This window comes from Lethenteron reissneri, chromosome 63, assembly GCF_015708825.2.
Source record: "Lethenteron reissneri isolate LAM-NWPU_2019-01 chromosome 63, ASM1570882v1, whole genome shotgun sequence".
NCBI lineage: Eukaryota > Metazoa > Chordata > Hyperoartia > Petromyzontiformes > Petromyzontidae > Lethenteron > Lethenteron reissneri.
The window spans coordinates 4,831,451-4,848,435 of NC_083841.1; the positions used below are offsets into that span (position 1 = coordinate 4,831,451).

The following is a 16,985-nucleotide window of genomic DNA, read 5'->3' on the forward strand; positions in this document are numbered from 1 at the left end:
GCTCCCTCTAGTGGAGGCTTTTCCGCCAGCAGTGGCGAGAGCAAAGACATTGCCGGGCCGCCCCTTAAGCTTTCACGTGGAGGGAGCATAGAATGTGCAGCCAATATATTCAAAATAAAAAATCTCCCCACGGGCTAAAAAAAAAACGTAGTATCAAATGTTGTCTCGTCTTCTCTGTACTGTTGTTCGCTTAGCAAGCAAACATTTGTAAAATATATGCGTCTAGCAATTTGAACTATCATATTTATCATCATCATCATCATCAATAATCGTGGTCAATCCACTGCTGGATGATGACACCGGTGCGCGTGCCTCCTTCGATAGCCGCGGCGTTCCGTGCCTTGCGGGCCGTCCCTAAATGACGTCACGCACCTAAGGGAGGGGAGGGGGTCAGACATTTGTGACGATGTGTGACGAGTGGGGTTGGAGGGGTGTTTGAGAAATGTGACGTCACATCAAAATGCGCAACTTTAAATAAATGTATAATTGTTGTAATAACACTAATTGTTATAACAACACTCTAATTAAATAGACTTTTCGATAAATGATTTCTCCTACAACATCAGAGTGCAGCGCCACATTAAACACGCACTACAATGACAATAGTTTAAAGCGATTTGAAGCAAGTTTTATTTTCAAAATGGAAATATGGTTTTGGGGGGGGGCAGAGCTTTGTGACGTCATATTTGAGGGTTGAGGTTGCGGGGGGGGGTCTGACTTTTTGTGACGCCGAGTGACGAAGGGGGGAGGGGGGGGGTCAAAAATCGTCAAAAATCGCGTGACGTCATTTATGGGCGGCCCCATGGCTGCCATTTAGGTTTTCGTCTTGACCATCGATCGGACATCGAACCTTGCAGCCACGATGACCGATTCTTACATAAGCCACTTAATCTGCTTGGTTCTTTCGGTAAAGTCAAGTAGAAGGGAAATAATAAAATAATAAAAATGAAACATAATAAAATGATTATTATAATAAAATAGCTAGTATGTTTTATTTTTATAAATTTATTATTTCCCTTCTACGTGACTAAAAAATAAAACGTAATAATTATTTTATTATGTTTTATTTTTATTATTTTATTATTTCCCTTCTACGTGACTTTACCGAAAGAACCAAGAAGATGAATCCCTGCAGTCACGAAAGCTTTAAATCGAAAAAGCCACTTAATGTTCTTAACGGCATTGAATGTTGCCGCGGGCAATGTGCACGCACGCTCGTTAGGGGGTGACTCTCTCTCTCTCTCTGTCACCCAAATGTAATTAATTCCAAACACGAATCTCTCCACGCTTCTTCGCACACTTTGGCAGTGTTTGTTCCTCTTCTTGGTTATTTCGGTCAAGTCACGTAGAAGGAAAATAATAAAATAATAAAAATAAAACATAATCAAATACAATTCTCACGACGTTTCGGCCACAACGCAAGCAGCCGTCCTCGGGTGAAGAACAGGTCTGTCGGAAAGACAGCGTCTGATAATTATTTTATTATGTTTTATTTTTATTATTTTATTAATTCCCTTCCACGTGACTTTACCGAAAGAACCAAGGAGATGAATCCCTGCAGTCACGAAAGCTTTAAATCGAAATGTAGTGTTTGTTCCATTTGCTTGGTTAATGACCACTTGTGGTTTGGCCCGTTCTATTTTCACAACATTCGGAGTTTGCGTGTCTCGCTCTCTCTCCGTGGTCGCGTCGATTTTTCTCTGGGTCCTCCGGGTTTTCCCTCCCACATTTAGAATCAACGTCACGCGTTTAGAGCATTCATTCGGCTGCTATAAATGTCCACATGATGATGATGATGGTAAGCCACTTCGTTAAGCTATCACTTAATTCTAGATTTGAAGCTTTCGTGACTGCAAGGATTCATATTCTTAGGTTTTTTCGGTAAAGTCACGTAGGTAAAAAATTTAAATTTCAATTAATAAAAGTAAAAAATATATATTTTGCTTCTACGTGACTTTACCGAAAGAACCAAGAAGATGAATCCCTGCAGTCACGAAAGCTTTAAATCGAAATTTAGTGTTTGGTCCATTTGCACGTAGGTAAAAAATGTAAATTAAAATTAATGAAAGTAAAATAAAATAATTTATTTTACTTTTATTAATATAAATGTTTTACCTACGTGACTTTACCGAAAAACCTAAGAATAAGCTATCACTTGTGATGACCAGGTCGCTTCTGAAAAAGAGCTTACACACATCAGTGGGGCCTTAGCTGGCAAAATAATTCTTTTTTTAAAAACGTTATAGTTTTAATTGCTTGATAAGGCTATGTATGCGTTGGCAGTGGTGCATAAGCACGTGTACAGTACGATACCCCTCAGCGTAGTCATCAGTAACAGGTTGGCATTATAAGGAGAGAAAGAAATACAGGGTAGCCCAAAGGTCAGGCCAGATTGGGTTATTATATTAATTTTCATACTGGCATGAGAGAAAAAAAACACGTTTAATTTTCGATGTAAAGCTTTCGTGACTGCAGGGATTCATCTTCTTGGTTCTTTCGGTAAAGTCACGTAGAAGGGAAATAATAAAATAAAAAAAAATTTACATAATAAAATAAGATAATTCTCACCTGAGGACGGCTGCTTGCGTTGTGGCCGAAACGTCGTGAGAATTATCTTATTTTATTATGTTTTATTTTAATTATTTTATTATTTTCCTTCTACGTCACTTTACCGAAAGAACCAAGAAGATGAACACGTTTAATATTTAAGTTAATCTTTTATTATATATATGATCATTAATATATATATATTTTTTATCTTCTTCTCGGATGACATTTAAAAGTGGTGGAAAACATTCACTGAATTGAGGGGGGAGCATAATTGACGGATTTTTCAAAGGTTAGACGGCTGTCATCCTTGAAGGGAAAAATTAACCCGTAAAAACTAAGTTTTTCACTATAAATCCTTTATATGCGTGGCGGCTAGAGTCCTCTCGTCCTCTGGCTTGAGATGGCTGCCACCTATGGGTCAGATGATTGCCTGCAACCATTAAGCAATTGGTAATTAAATATTAAAAAATTCCCCCTAAACAGTGTAAAATTTTGTAAAAAAAATTTCACGAAAATTAATTGTCACGCACAACGAGTCGGTGTGCAAAATGTCAGCTCGATTGGATCACGGGAAGTGGGTTAAAAAACGACCGAAAGATTTGCACGGTCGTAAGCACGCAAGCAAGCAAGCACGCAAGCAAGCAAGTGAACTTAATATAAAGGATTTAAAAAAGTCCGACATTCATTCGAAAAGAGAATCCATGCCTCACCCCTGCGTGTTAATTGAAGTCACATTTTAGCATTTGTTAAGTAAATGCAATAACACCTTTGAGATATGCTAAAATAAATATAACAACCGCTATATGCCCTGTCATTAGGGCCGCATAAGCCTATTATATCTATGGTTGTTATTATTGGCGACGTTTCAGGCAATGGCCCTTAATGAGAGCGTGTCAAAGAAGGTTGTCCTGGACGTAGCTATAGCGTCCTCTAGTGGACGTTATTGGGAAAAATTTAAACTCAACTTTCGCTAAACACATACCTGCAGAGGGAGCTGGAAGGAACGTTGGGTTGCTCGGTCAATGGCCTGCAGGGTCAACGGCGGCGTGGTGTATTCCGCAAATATGCCCGACTGTGAGGGCGGGCACAAGCCGGCGTGAGTAGATTAAACGTTGAGTTTTATAAGGGCACCACGGGGTGACCAGCCCCTCCCCACCCAGCCCCACCCCTCCCACCCCCCCACCCAGCCCCACCCTCCCCACCCAGCCTCTCCCCACCCTCCCCACCCAGCCCCTCCCCACCCTCCCCACCCAGCCCCTCCCCACCCAGCCCCACCCCTCCCACCCAGCCCCTCCCCACCCTCCCCACCCAGCCCCTACCCACCCTTCCTCCCTACCCAGCCCCTCCCCACCCTCCCCTCCCCACCCAGCCCCTCCCCACCCAGCCCCTCCCCACCCAGCCCCACCCCTCCCATTTTTGGATGCACGACGGACGGACACAATCATCCCATATGGGCTGGTGGAACCAGGTGGTTCCTACCAGTATAACGTGTGGCAATGGTGATGGTAGTGTGTAAGGCTGTGAGTAGAAGACTGTTGGGTTATTGATTTTGCTACCTTGCCCCAATCTGAATTAGTCGGACTTATATAATTAGTGTAATTATTAGGGGCCGTCCATAAATGACGTCACGCACCTGGGGGGGGGGTCAGACATTTGTGACGATGTGTGACGAGGGGGGTATGGGTTGAGAAATATGACGTCACATCAAAATGCGCAACTTTAAATAAATACAGACAACACGTTCTACTTAATTAAATATACTTTTTAATAAATGTTTTCTCCTACAACATCAGAGTGCAGCGCCATATTAAATACGCACAACAATGACAATAGTTTAAAGCGATTTGAAGCATGTTTTATTCTTTTTTTGGGGGGGGGGGGCAGAGCTTTGTGACGTCATATTTGAAGGGGGGGGGCTGACTTTTTGTGACGTCGTGTGACGAAGGCGGGGGGGGTCAAAAATCGTCCAAAATCGCGTGACGTCATTTATGGACGGCCCCTGACATATTTATATCTATTGACTTTCTTACCATTTTATTTATTTTAAACTCATGTCGGTGTGTGTGTGTTCGCTCTTGCAACTTTCTAACCACCGCACTTATACTGGGACATCTGTGGAAAAAAAATTAACCCGTAAAAACAAAGTTTTTCACTATAAATCCTTTATATGCGTGGCATCGGTTTTATTTTATTATTCATTTCTGTTTTTCTTGAGTAAGAGTTTCATTTTTATCACATTGGTATTTTAAATTAAATATGAAAAAAAAATTCCTAAAAAGTGGAAAATTTGTTAAAAAAAATTTCACGAAAATTAATTGTCACGCACAACGAGTCTGTGTGCAAAATGTCAGCTCGATTGGATCACGGGAATTGGGTTAAAAAACGACCGAAAGATTTGCACGGTCGTAAGCGCACAAGCAAGCAAGTGAACTTAATATAAAGGATTTAAATATTAACCCGTAAAAACAAAGTTTTTCACTCTAAATCCTTTATATGCGTGGCGGCTAGAGACCTCTCGTCCTCTGGCTTGAGATGGCTGCCACCTATGGGTCAGATGATTGCCTGCCACCATTAAGCAATTGGTAATTAAATATAATTAATTTTTTCTAAAAAGTGTAACATTTTGGAAAAAAAATTTCACGAACATAAATTGTCACGCACAACGAGTCTGTGTGCAAAATGTCAGCTCGATTGGATCACGGGAAGTGGGTTAAAAATGACCGAAAGATTTGCACGGTCGTAAGCGCACAAGCAAGCAAGTGAACTTAATATAAAGGATTTAAAAAATCTTTAGAGCTCATCGGATTCCTCCTGCAATACAAATAAATAGTCTGACACTGCGTGGGGTGATGCGTTAAATACGCGCATTATTTTCACAGATTAAGTTGTATGCAGTGTATAATGTAGCGTATGTAACATTTTAACCCTGAAATCAACACTGGATAAAAAAATAAATTGGAGCAATTTCGCCAGATCGGTCCCGGGACCGCCGGATAATATTGAGAAGCAGCCTGGATAATCGATTATGATCAACTGTATATTTTAAAACGCTTCCAATTATTGTTTTTAGTTTAAAACGCAAGGGGGGGGGGGTGGTAGATATAGGATGTGGGATGGATTTTTTATTTTAAAATATCTACGGTCGAGGCACGGGCGGGATTCGAACCCGACGCCTTACCACACGTAAAATGTATAGTCCAATACAGTAAAAGTAAAAAAATGCAATCCCAAAGTGCATTGATTTGTGAGAAAGCGTTTATTTTTAAATCCTTTATATTAAGTTCGCTTGCTTGCTTGCGTGCTTGCTTGCTTGCTTACGACCGTGCAAATCTTTCGGTCGTTTTTTAACCCACTTCCCGTGATCCAATCGAGCTGACATTTTCCACACAGACTCGTTGTGCCAGACAATTATTGTTCGTGAAAAAAAATTCCCAAAATTTAACACTTTTTAGGCAAAAAAAAAATTATTTTACATATATTCAAATAGAACGCATTCATGGCTTTGGCTGAACGTCACAGTGTAAGAGCCCAGAGCGTAACCCCTCCACAGGCCGCGGCGGAGTAGCGCAGTTGGTAGCGCCCTCGCTTCCCATGCCAAAGGTCGCGGGATCGATCCCCGCGTCCTCCACAGGCGAATATATTTTTAAATCCTTTATATTAAGTTCGCTTGCTTGCTTAGGACCGTGCAAATCTTTCGCTCGTTTTTTAACCCACTTCCCGTGATCCAATCGAGCTGACATTTTGCACACAGACTCGTTGTGCGAGACAATTAATGTTCGTGTAAATTTTTTCCAAAAATTTTACACTGTTTAGGGAAAACAAATTAAATATTTAATTACCAATTGCTTAATACTGGCAGACAATCATCTGACCCATAGGTGGCAGCCATCTCAAGCCAGAGGACGAGAGGACTCTAGCCGCCACGCATATAAAGGATTTATAGTGAAAAACTTTGTTTTTACGGGTTATACTTATTATTAGTAAAAAAAAAATCGACGTTACTTTTTGAGTCCCATTTGGCGACCCGTACACTTTGTGTCACGTGACACACACCCTTCCCCCCCCTCTCGGCCAACGCCGTCGGCCGCCATCTTACTCAGGGAGCGACACCCGCCACTCTGGGACGCGGGTCGTAATATCCGGCGTCTCGTGCAAAATTTATATCGATTTTTAAAAAACCGTAAGAAGCCTAACAACAATCGTACGGAAGAACGATTTTATTCATCAATATATATCGAAGAAACAAAAACCCGCACGCCAAATGACAGTCGTTAAAATCATCGCCTCGTGTCGTGCGACTGAGAAAACAAACTTTTTAAAAACACCCCATACTCCTTGCTTCTTTCGGTAAAGTCACGTAGCTCTAAAATAAAATAAAATCACGACGTTTCGATTACAATACAAGTGGGAAATACACAAAAATAACCTTACCCAAGATGGCCGCGCGTGGCTTCACGAGTCCCCCCCCTCCCCCCCTGCGGGTCGCTACGGGACGCGTTGGGGGTCATTTGGCGCGCACGCGTTAAAGGCGGGAAGGCCACACAATCGCTCTTGCCGTCTTTCGTGAGGGGAAAAAAATCGAAACAAATTTGTAAAAAAATTCGTCCAAATCAACAACAACAACAACAACTACTCGCGATGAGGCTCACGCAGCTGCTGCTGATGCGCCACGGGCGCGCGCGGCGCCAGTTGGGTCGCGAGCCGGGCGCCCGCCTCGACCTCCTGCGCCTGCTCGTCACGGGCCTCGTGCGGCACGAGCGCGTGCAGACCACGGGGGCGCGCGCGCGCGAGGCCGCCGCCTACGCCGACAAGGTGGGCGACGACCCCCAACCGTCACTCTCACCCCCTCAACCGTCACCCTCAACTGTCACCCCCAACTGTCACCCTCAACTGTCACCCCTCAACCGTCACCCTCAACCGTCACTCTCAACTAACACCCTCAACCGTCACCCTCAACCGTCACCCTCAACTGTCACCCTCAACTAACACCCTCAACTGTCACCCTCAACTGTCACCCCCAACCGACACCCTCAACTGTCACCCTCAACTGTCACCCTCAACTGTCACCCTCAACCGTCACCCTCAACTGTCACCCTCAACCGACACCCTCAACTGTCACCCTCAACTGCCACCCCCAACCGACACCCTCAACCGTCACCCTCAACCGTCACCCTCAACCGTCACCCTCAACTGTCACCCTCAACTGTCACCCTCAACTGTCACCCCCAACTGTCACCCTCAACCGTCACCCTCAACTGTCACCCTCAACCGACACCCTCAACTGTCACCCTCAACTGCCACCCCCAACCGACACCCTCAACCGTCACCCTCAACTAACACCCTCAACCGTCACCCTCAACCGTCACCCTCAACTGTCACCCTCAACTGTCACCCTCAACTGTCACCCCTCAACCGTCACCCTCAACCGTCACTCTCAACTAACACCCTCAACCGTCACCCTCAACCGTCACCCTCAACTGTCACCCTCAACTAACACCCTCAACTGTCACCCTCAACTGTCACCCCCAACCGACACCCTCAACTGTCACCCTCAACTGTCACCCTCAACTGTCACCCTCAACTGTCACCCTCAACCGTCACCCTCAACTGTCACCCTCAACCGACACCCTCAACTGTCACCCTCAACTGCCACCCCCAACCGACACCCTCAACCGTCACCCTCAACCGTCACCCTCAACCGTCACCCTCAACTGTCACCCTCAACTGTCACCCTCAACTGTCACCCCCAACTGTCACCCTCAACCGTCACCCTCAACTGTCACCCTCAACCGACACCCTCAACTGTCACCCTCAACTGCCACCCCCAACCGACACCCTCAACCGTCACCCTCAACCGTCACCCTCAACTGTCACCCCCAACCGACACCCTCAACTGTCACCCTCAACTGTCACCCTCAACTGTCACCCTCAACTGTCACCCCCAACCGACACCCTCAACTGTCACCCTCAACTGTCACCCTCAACTGCCACCCCCAACCGACACCCTCAACTGTCACCCTCAACTGTCACCCTCAACTGTCACCCCCAACCGACACCCTCAACTGTCACCCTCAACTGTCACCCTCAACTGTCACCCTCAACTGTCACCCTCAACCGACACCCTCAACTGTCACCCTCAACTGTCACGCTCAACTGTCACCCTCAACTGTCACCCTCAACTGTCACCCTCAACTGTCACCCTCAACTGTCACGCTCAACTGTCACCCTCAACTAACACCCTCAACTGTCACCCTCAACTGTCACCCCCAACCGACACCCTCAACTGTCACCCTCAACTGTCACCCTCAACTGTCACCCTCAACTGTCACCCTCAACTGTCACCCTCAACTAACACCCTCAACTGTCACCCTCAACTGTCACCCCCAACCGACACCCTCAACTGTCACCCTCAACTGTCACCCTCAACTGTCACCCTCAACTGTCACCCCCAACCGACACCCTCAACCGTCACCCTCAACCGTCACCCTCAACTGTCACCCTCAACTGTCACCCCCAACCGACACCCTCAACTGTCACCCTCAACTGTCACCCTCAATTGTCACCCCCAACCGACACCCTCAACTGTCACCCTCAACTGTCACCCTCAACTGTCACCCTCAACTGTCACCCCCAACCGACACCCTCAACTGTCACCCTCAACTGTCACCCTCAACTAATACCCTCAACTGTCACCCTCAACTGTCCCCCTCAACTGTCACCCTCAACTGTCACCCTCAACTGTCACCCTCAAATAACACCCTTAACTGTCACACTCAACCGTCACCCTCAACCGTCACACTCAACTAACACCCTCAACTGTCACCCTCAACCGTCACCCTCAACCGTCACTCTCAACTAACACCCTCAACTGTCACCCTCAACTGTCACCCCTCAACCGTCACCCTCAACCGTCACACTCAACTAACACCCTCAACTGTCACCCTCAACCGTCACCCTCAACTAACACCCTCAACCGTCACACTCAACCGTCACCGTCACCCTCAACCGTCACCCTCAACCGTCACCCTCAACTGTCACTCTCAACCGTCACCCTCACCCTCAACCGTCACCCTCACCCTCAACCGTCACCCCCGCCCTCATTGTCACCCCCCCCCCGCCCTCTGCTCGGCACGGGCCTCGTGCGGCACGAGCGCGTGCAGACCACGGGGGGGCGCGCGAGGCCGCCGCCTACGCCGACAAGGTGGGCGACGACCCCCAACCGTCAACCGCCACCCCTCAACTGTCACCCCTCAACCGTCACCCTCAACCGTCACTCTCAACTAACACCCTCAACTAACACCCTCAACCGTCACCCTCAACTGTCACCCTCAACCGTCAACCTCAACTGTCACCCTCAACAGTCACCCTCAACTAACACTCTCAACTGTCACCCACAACTGTCACCCTCAACCGTCACCCTCAACTGTCACCCTCAACTAAAACCCTCAACTAAAACCCTCAACTGTCACCCCCAACCGACACCCTCAACTGTCACCCTCAACCGTCACCCTCAACCGTCACCCTCACCCACAACTGTCACCCTCAACCGTCACCCTCAACCGTCACCCTCAACTAACACCCTCAACTGTCACCCTCAACCGTCACCCTCAACCGTCACCCTCACCCACAACTGTCACTCTCAACCGTCACCCTCAACCGTCACCCTCAACTAACACCCTCAACTGTCACCCTCAACCGTCACCCTCAACCGTCACCCTCACCCACAACTGTCACCCTCAACTGTCACTCTCAACCGTCACCCTCAACCGTCACCCTCAACTAACACCCTCAACTGTCACCCTCAACCGTCACCCTCAACCGTCACCCTCAACCGTCACACTCGACTAACACCCTCAACTGTCACCCTCAACCGTCACCCTCAACCGTCACCCTCAACCGTCACACTCGACTAACACCCTCAACTGTCACCCTCAACCGTCACCCTCAACCGTCACCCTCAATCGTCACCCCCAACCGTCACCCTCAACCGTCACCCTCAACCGTCACCCTCACCCACAACCGTCACCCTCAACCGTCACCCTCAACCGTCACCCTCAACCGTCACCCTCAACCGTCACCCCCAACCGTCACCCTCAACCGTCACCCTCAACCATCACCCTCAACCGTCACCCTCAACCGTCACCCTCAACCGTCACCCTCAACCGTCACCCTCAACCGTCACCCTCAACCGTCACCCTCAACCGTCACCCTCAACCGTCACCCTCAACCGTCACCCTCAACCGTCACCCTCAACCGTCACCCTCAACCGTCACCCCCAACCGTCACCCTCAACCGTCACCCTCAACCGTCACCCTCACCCACAACCGTCACCCTCAACCGTCACCCTCAACCGTCACCCTCAACCGTCACCCCCAACCGTCACCCTCAACCGTCACCCTCAACCGTCACCCTCAACCGTCACCCTCAACCGTCACCCTCAACCGTCACCCTCAACCGTCACCCTCAACCGTCACCCTCAACCGTCACCCTCAACCGTCACCCTCAACCGTCACCCCTCAACCGTCACCCCCAACCGTCACCCTCAACCGTCACCCCCAACCGTCACCCTCAACCGTCACCCCCAACCGTCACCCCCAACCGTCACCCTCAACTGTCACCCCCAACCGTCACCCCCAACCGTCACCCTCAACTGTCACCCTCAACTGTCACCCTCAACCGTCAACCTCAACTGTCACCCTCAACAGTCACCCTCAACTAACACTCTCAACTGTCACCCACAACTGTCACCCTCAACCGTCACCCTCAACTGTCACCCTCAACTGTCACCCGCAACTAAAACCCTCAACTGTCACCCTCAACTGTCACCCTCAACCGTCACCCTCAACCGTCACACTCAACTAACACCCACAACCGTCACCCTCAACCGTCACCCTCAACTAACACCCTCAACTGTCACCCTCAACCGTCACCCTCAACCGTCACCCTCAACTGTCACCCTCAACTAACACCCTCAACTAACACCCTCAACCGTCACCCTCAACCGTCACGCTCACCCTCAACTGTCACCCTCAACTAACACCCTCAACTGTCACCCTCAACCGTCACCCTCAACCGTCACTCTAAACCGTCACCCCCAAACGTCACCCTCAACCGTCACCCTCAACCGTCACCCCCAACCGTCACCCTCAACCGTCACCCTCAACCGTCACCCCCAACCGTCACCCTCAACCGTCACCCCCAACCGTCACCCCCAACCCTCACCCACAACTGTCACCCTCAAACGTCACCCTCAACCGTCACCCCCAACCGTCACACTCACCCACAACTGTCACTCTCAACCGTCACCCCCAACCGTCACCCTCAACCGTCACTCTCAACTAACACCCTCAACCGTCACCCTCAACTAACACCCTCAACTGTCACCCTCAACTGTCACCCCTCAACCGTCACTCTCAACTGTCACCCTCAACCGTCACCCTCAACCGTCACCCTCAACCGTCACCCCCAACCGTCACCCTCAACCGTCACTCTCAACTAACACCCTCAACCCTCACCCACAACTGTCACCCTCAACCGTCACCCTCAACCGTCACCCCCAACCCTCACCCACAACTGTCACCCACAACTGTCACTCTCAACCGTCACCCCCAACCGTCACCCTCAACCGTCACTCTCAACTAACACCCTCAACCGTCACCCTCAACCGTCACCCTCACCCACAACTGTCACCCTCAACTGTCACTCTCAACCGTCACCCTCAACCGTCACCCTCAACTAACACCCTCAACTGTCACCCTCAACCGTCACCCTCAACCGTCACCCTCACCCACAACTGTCACCCTCAACTGTCACTCTCAACCGTCACCCTCAACCGTCACCCTCAACTAACACCCTCAACTGTCACCCTCAACCGTCACCCTCAACCGTCACCCTCAACCGTCACACTCGACTAACACCCTCAACTGTCACCCTCAACTGTCACCCTCAACCGTCACCCTCAACCGTCACACTCAACCGTCACCCTCAACCGTCACCCCCAACCGTCACCCCCAACCGTCACCCTCAACTGTCACCCCCAACCGTCACCCTCAACTGTCACCCCCAACCGTCACCCCACACCGTCACCCTCAACTGTCACCCTCAACTGTCACCCTCAACCGTCAACCTCAACTGTCACCCTCAACAGTCACCCTCAACTAACACTCTCAACTGTCACCCACAACTGTCACCCTCAACCGTCACCCTCAACTGTCACCCTCAACTGTCACCCTCAACTAAAACCCTCAACTGTCACCCTCAACTGTCACCCTCAACCGTCACCCTCAACCGTCACACTCAACTAACACCCACAACCGTCACCCTCAACCGTCACCCTCAACTAACACCCTCAACTGTCACCCTCAACCGTCACCCTCAACCGTCACCCTCAACTGTCACCCTCAACTAACACCCTCAACTAACACCCTCAACCGTCACCCTCAACCGTCACGCTCACCCTCAACTGTCACCCTCAACTAACACCCTCAACTGTCACCCTCAACCGTCACCCTCAACCGTCACTCTAAACCGTCACCCCCAAACGTCACCCTCAACCGTCACCCTCAACCGTCACCCCCAACCGTCACCCTCAACCGTCACCCTCAACCGTCACCCCCAACCGTCACCCTCAACCGTCACCCCCAACCGTCACCCCCAACCCTCACCCACAACTGTCACCCTCAAACGTCACCCTCAACCGTCACCCCCATCCATCACACTCACCCACAACTGTCACTCTCAACCGTCACCCCCAACCGTCACCCTCAACCGTCACTCTCAACTAACACCCTCAACCGTCACCCTCAACTAACACCCTCAACTGTCACCCTCAACTGTCACCCCTCAACCGTCACTCTCAACTGTCACCCTCAACCGTCACCCTCAACCGTCACCCTCAACCGTCACCCCCAACCGTCACCCTCAACCGTCACTCTCAACTAACACCCTCAACCCTCACCCACAACTGTCACCCTCAACCGTCACCCTCAACCGTCACCCCCAACCCTCACCCACAACTGTCACCCACAACTGTCACTCTCAACCGTTACCCCCAACCGTCACCCTCAACCGTCACTCTCAACTAACACCCTCAACCGTCACCCTCAACCGTCACCCTCACCCACAACTGTCACCCTCAACTGTCACTCTCAACCGTCACCCTCAACCGTCACCCTCAACTAACACCCTCAACTGTCACCCTCAACCGTCACCCTCAACCGTCACCCTCACCCACAACTGTCACCCTCAACTGTCACTCTCAACCGTCACCCTCAACCGTCACCCTCAACTAACACCCTCAACTGTCACCCTCAACCGTCACCCTCAACCGTCACCCTCAACCGTCACACTCGACTAACACCCTCAACTGTCACCCTCAACCGTCACCCTCAACCGTCACCCTCAACCGTCACACTCGACTAACACCCTCAACTGTCACCCTCAACCGTCACCCTCAACCGTCACCCTCAATCGTCACCCCCAACCGTCACCCTCAACCGTCACCCTCAACCGTCACCCTCACCCACAACCGTCACCCTCAACCGTCACCCTCAACCGTCACCCTCAACCGTCACCCTCAACCGTCACACTCGACTAACACCCTCAACTGTCACCCTCAACCGTCACCCTCAACCGTCACCCTCAATCGTCACCCCCAACCGTCACCCTCAACCGTCACCCTCAACCGTCACCCTCACCCACAACCGTCACCCCCAACCGTCACCCTCAACCGTCACCCTCAACCGTCACCCTCAACCGTCACCCCCAACCGTCACCCTCAACCGTCACCCCCAACCGTCACCCTCAACCGTCACCCTCAACCGTCACCCCCAACCGTCACCCCCAACCGTCACCCTCAACCGTCACCCCCAACCGTCACCCCCAACCGTCACCCCCAACCGTCACCCTCAACCCTCACCCCCAACCGTCACCCCCAACCGTCACCCCCAACCGTCACCCCCAACCGTCACCCTCAATCGTCACCCTCAACCGTCACCCCCAACCGTCACCCTCAACTAACACCCTCAACTGTCACCCTCAACCGTCACCCTCAACCGTCACCCTCACCCACAACTGTCACCCTCAACTGTCACTCTCAACCGTCACCCTCAACCGTCACCCTCAACTAACACCCTCAACTGTCACCCTCAACCGTCACCCTCAACCGTCACCCTCAACCGTCACACTCGACTAACACCCTCAACTGTCACCCTCAACCGTCACCCTCAACCGTCACCCTCAACCGTCACACTCGACTAACACCCTCAACTGTCACCCTCAACCGTCACCCTCAACCGTCACCCTCAATCGTCACCCCCAACCGTCACCCTCAACCGTCACCCTCAACCGTCACCCTCACCCACAACCGTCACCCTCAACCGTCACCCTCAACCGTCACCCTCAACCGTCACACTCGACTAACACCCTCAACTGTCACCCTCAACCGTCACCCTCAACCGTCACCCTCAATCATCACCCCCAACCGTCACCCTCAACCGTCACCCTCAACCGTCACCCTCACCCACAACCGTCACCCCCAACCGTCACCCTCAACCGTCACCCTCAACCGTCACCCTCAACCGTCACCCTCAACCGTCACCCTCAACCGTCACCCTCAACCGTCACCCTCAACCGTCACCCCCAACCGTCACCCTCAACCGTCACCCCCAACCGTCACCCTCAACCGTCACCCTCAACCGTCAGCCCCAACCGTCACCCCCAACCGTCACCCTCAACCGTCACCCCCAACCGTCACCCCCAACCGTCACCCCCAACCGTCACCCTCAACCGTCACCCCCAACCGTCACCCCCAACCGTCACCCCCAACCGTCACCCTCAACCGTCACCCCCAACCGTCACCCCCAACCGTCACCCCCAACCGTCACCCTCAATCGTCACCCTCGACCGTCACCCCCAACCGTCACCCCCAACCGTCACCCTCAACCGTCACCCCCAACCGTCACCCCAACCGTCACCCCCAACCGTCACCCCACCGTCACCCTCACCGTCACCCCCAACCGTCACCCTCAACCGTCACCCTCAACCGTCACCCCCAACCGTCACCCTCAACCGTCACCCCCAACCGTCACCCCCAACCGTCACCCCAACCGTCACCCTCAATCGTCACCCCCAACCGTCACCCCCAACCGTCACCCTCAACCGTCACCCCCAACCGTCACCCCCAAACGTCACCCTCAACCGTCACCCTCAACCGTCACCCTCAACCGTCACCCTCAACCGTCACCCTCAACCGTCACCCCCAACCGTCACCCTCAACCGTCACCCCCAACCGTCACCCTCAACCGTCACCCCCCACCCAACTGTCACCCCCCACCCCCAACTGTCACCCCCCAACTATCACCCCCCCCCCCCATCCAACTGTCACCCCCCCCCCCAACTGTCACCCCCCCATCCAACTATCACCCCCTCCCAACCATCTCCCAACCATCACCCCGCCCAACCATCACCTCCCAACGATCCCACCCCACCCCACCCCAACTATCCCCAACGCCCCCCTCCACCTCCCACCTCACCTCACAACTATCTGACCCGGCCACAATACTCACCTCTACGAGGTGGCTCAACACGTGGAAATGTATAGCGGGCAGTTTGTGATCAACTACCTCAGGGCGTGACGACCCTTCCTTACGCGACTCCCAGGCACAGCTGGCCCGGCTGTCAGTACCTGGTACGAGCCCCTCCCAGGATCACGCGGTTTTCTCACTGCCTCGTGAGTGTTCTCGGGAGGGGAGTCAATGGCTAAGGGAGTAAACCCCGACAGAAAATCAGGAGTGGGGCACCTCAGGCAGCACATTCCCAGCAGCCCCTGCAGCCAAACTGGTACCAAACGTCGTGCTACGCACTCCTTTGGACCTCACCAGCAAGGCCGATTGAGGGAATCCCTGACGCATGGGCAACCCAGGATTTCCAGAATAACCTTACCCGGGCTTTGCGCCAACAACGCCGTTGGCTGCTACGCATTCGTGGGTGTGGTGTGGCAGAGGTCGCAACCGGGTACCCGATACCCGGCTACCCGTACCCAGCGTTTGCGACCCTGGTGCGGCCGGGTACGGGTAGACCGTGAGTTACTGGTGAGTAACCGTTTGTCACTCATTTCGGGTAGGGTACGGGTAGGATACGGCTACCTGTACCCGGCCGGGTACGGGTACCCATTTGCGACCCTGGTGCGGCCGGGTATGGGTACGGGTAGGCCGTGAGTCACTGGTGAGTAACCGTTTGTCACTCATTTCGGGTAGGGTACGGGTAGGGAACGGGTACCCGTACCCAGCCGCCGAGACTTTTTAACACGAGAGTCTAGCAGTAGGGGGCGACGTCCAAAATTGAGTAGGTTGCAGATTATTCTCCGGCATTAGGAGGGTGTTTGGCCCAATACCAAGTTACATTGCGAGCGTGGGTGTGTTTTTGTTAGGTTTATT

General features: G+C 51.8%; 1 protein-coding gene and 1 long non-coding RNA gene across 2 annotated transcripts in view; one reads left to right on the forward strand and one right to left on the reverse strand.

The window, feature by feature from the left end:
• LOC133358759 (uncharacterized) lies at positions 1 to 7,116 on the reverse strand. Its single transcript, XR_009757118.1, has 3 exons — positions 6,982 to 7,116; positions 3,533 to 3,622; positions 1 to 372 (listed from the first exon to the last, which is right to left on the reverse strand). It is a non-coding gene; the product is annotated as an uncharacterized LOC133358759 (long non-coding RNA).
• The window catches only part of LOC133358735 (large ribosomal subunit protein bL17m-like), a 23,624-nt gene continuing 13,675 nt past the window's right edge, over positions 7,037 to 16,985 (forward strand). Inside the window, exon 1 of the mRNA XM_061577177.1 lies at positions 7,037 to 7,362. Coding sequence (XP_061433161.1) covers positions 7,189 to 7,362 — 174 coding nt within the window. The 5' untranslated portion in view covers positions 7,037 to 7,188. The remainder of the gene's footprint in view (positions 7,363 to 16,985) is intronic.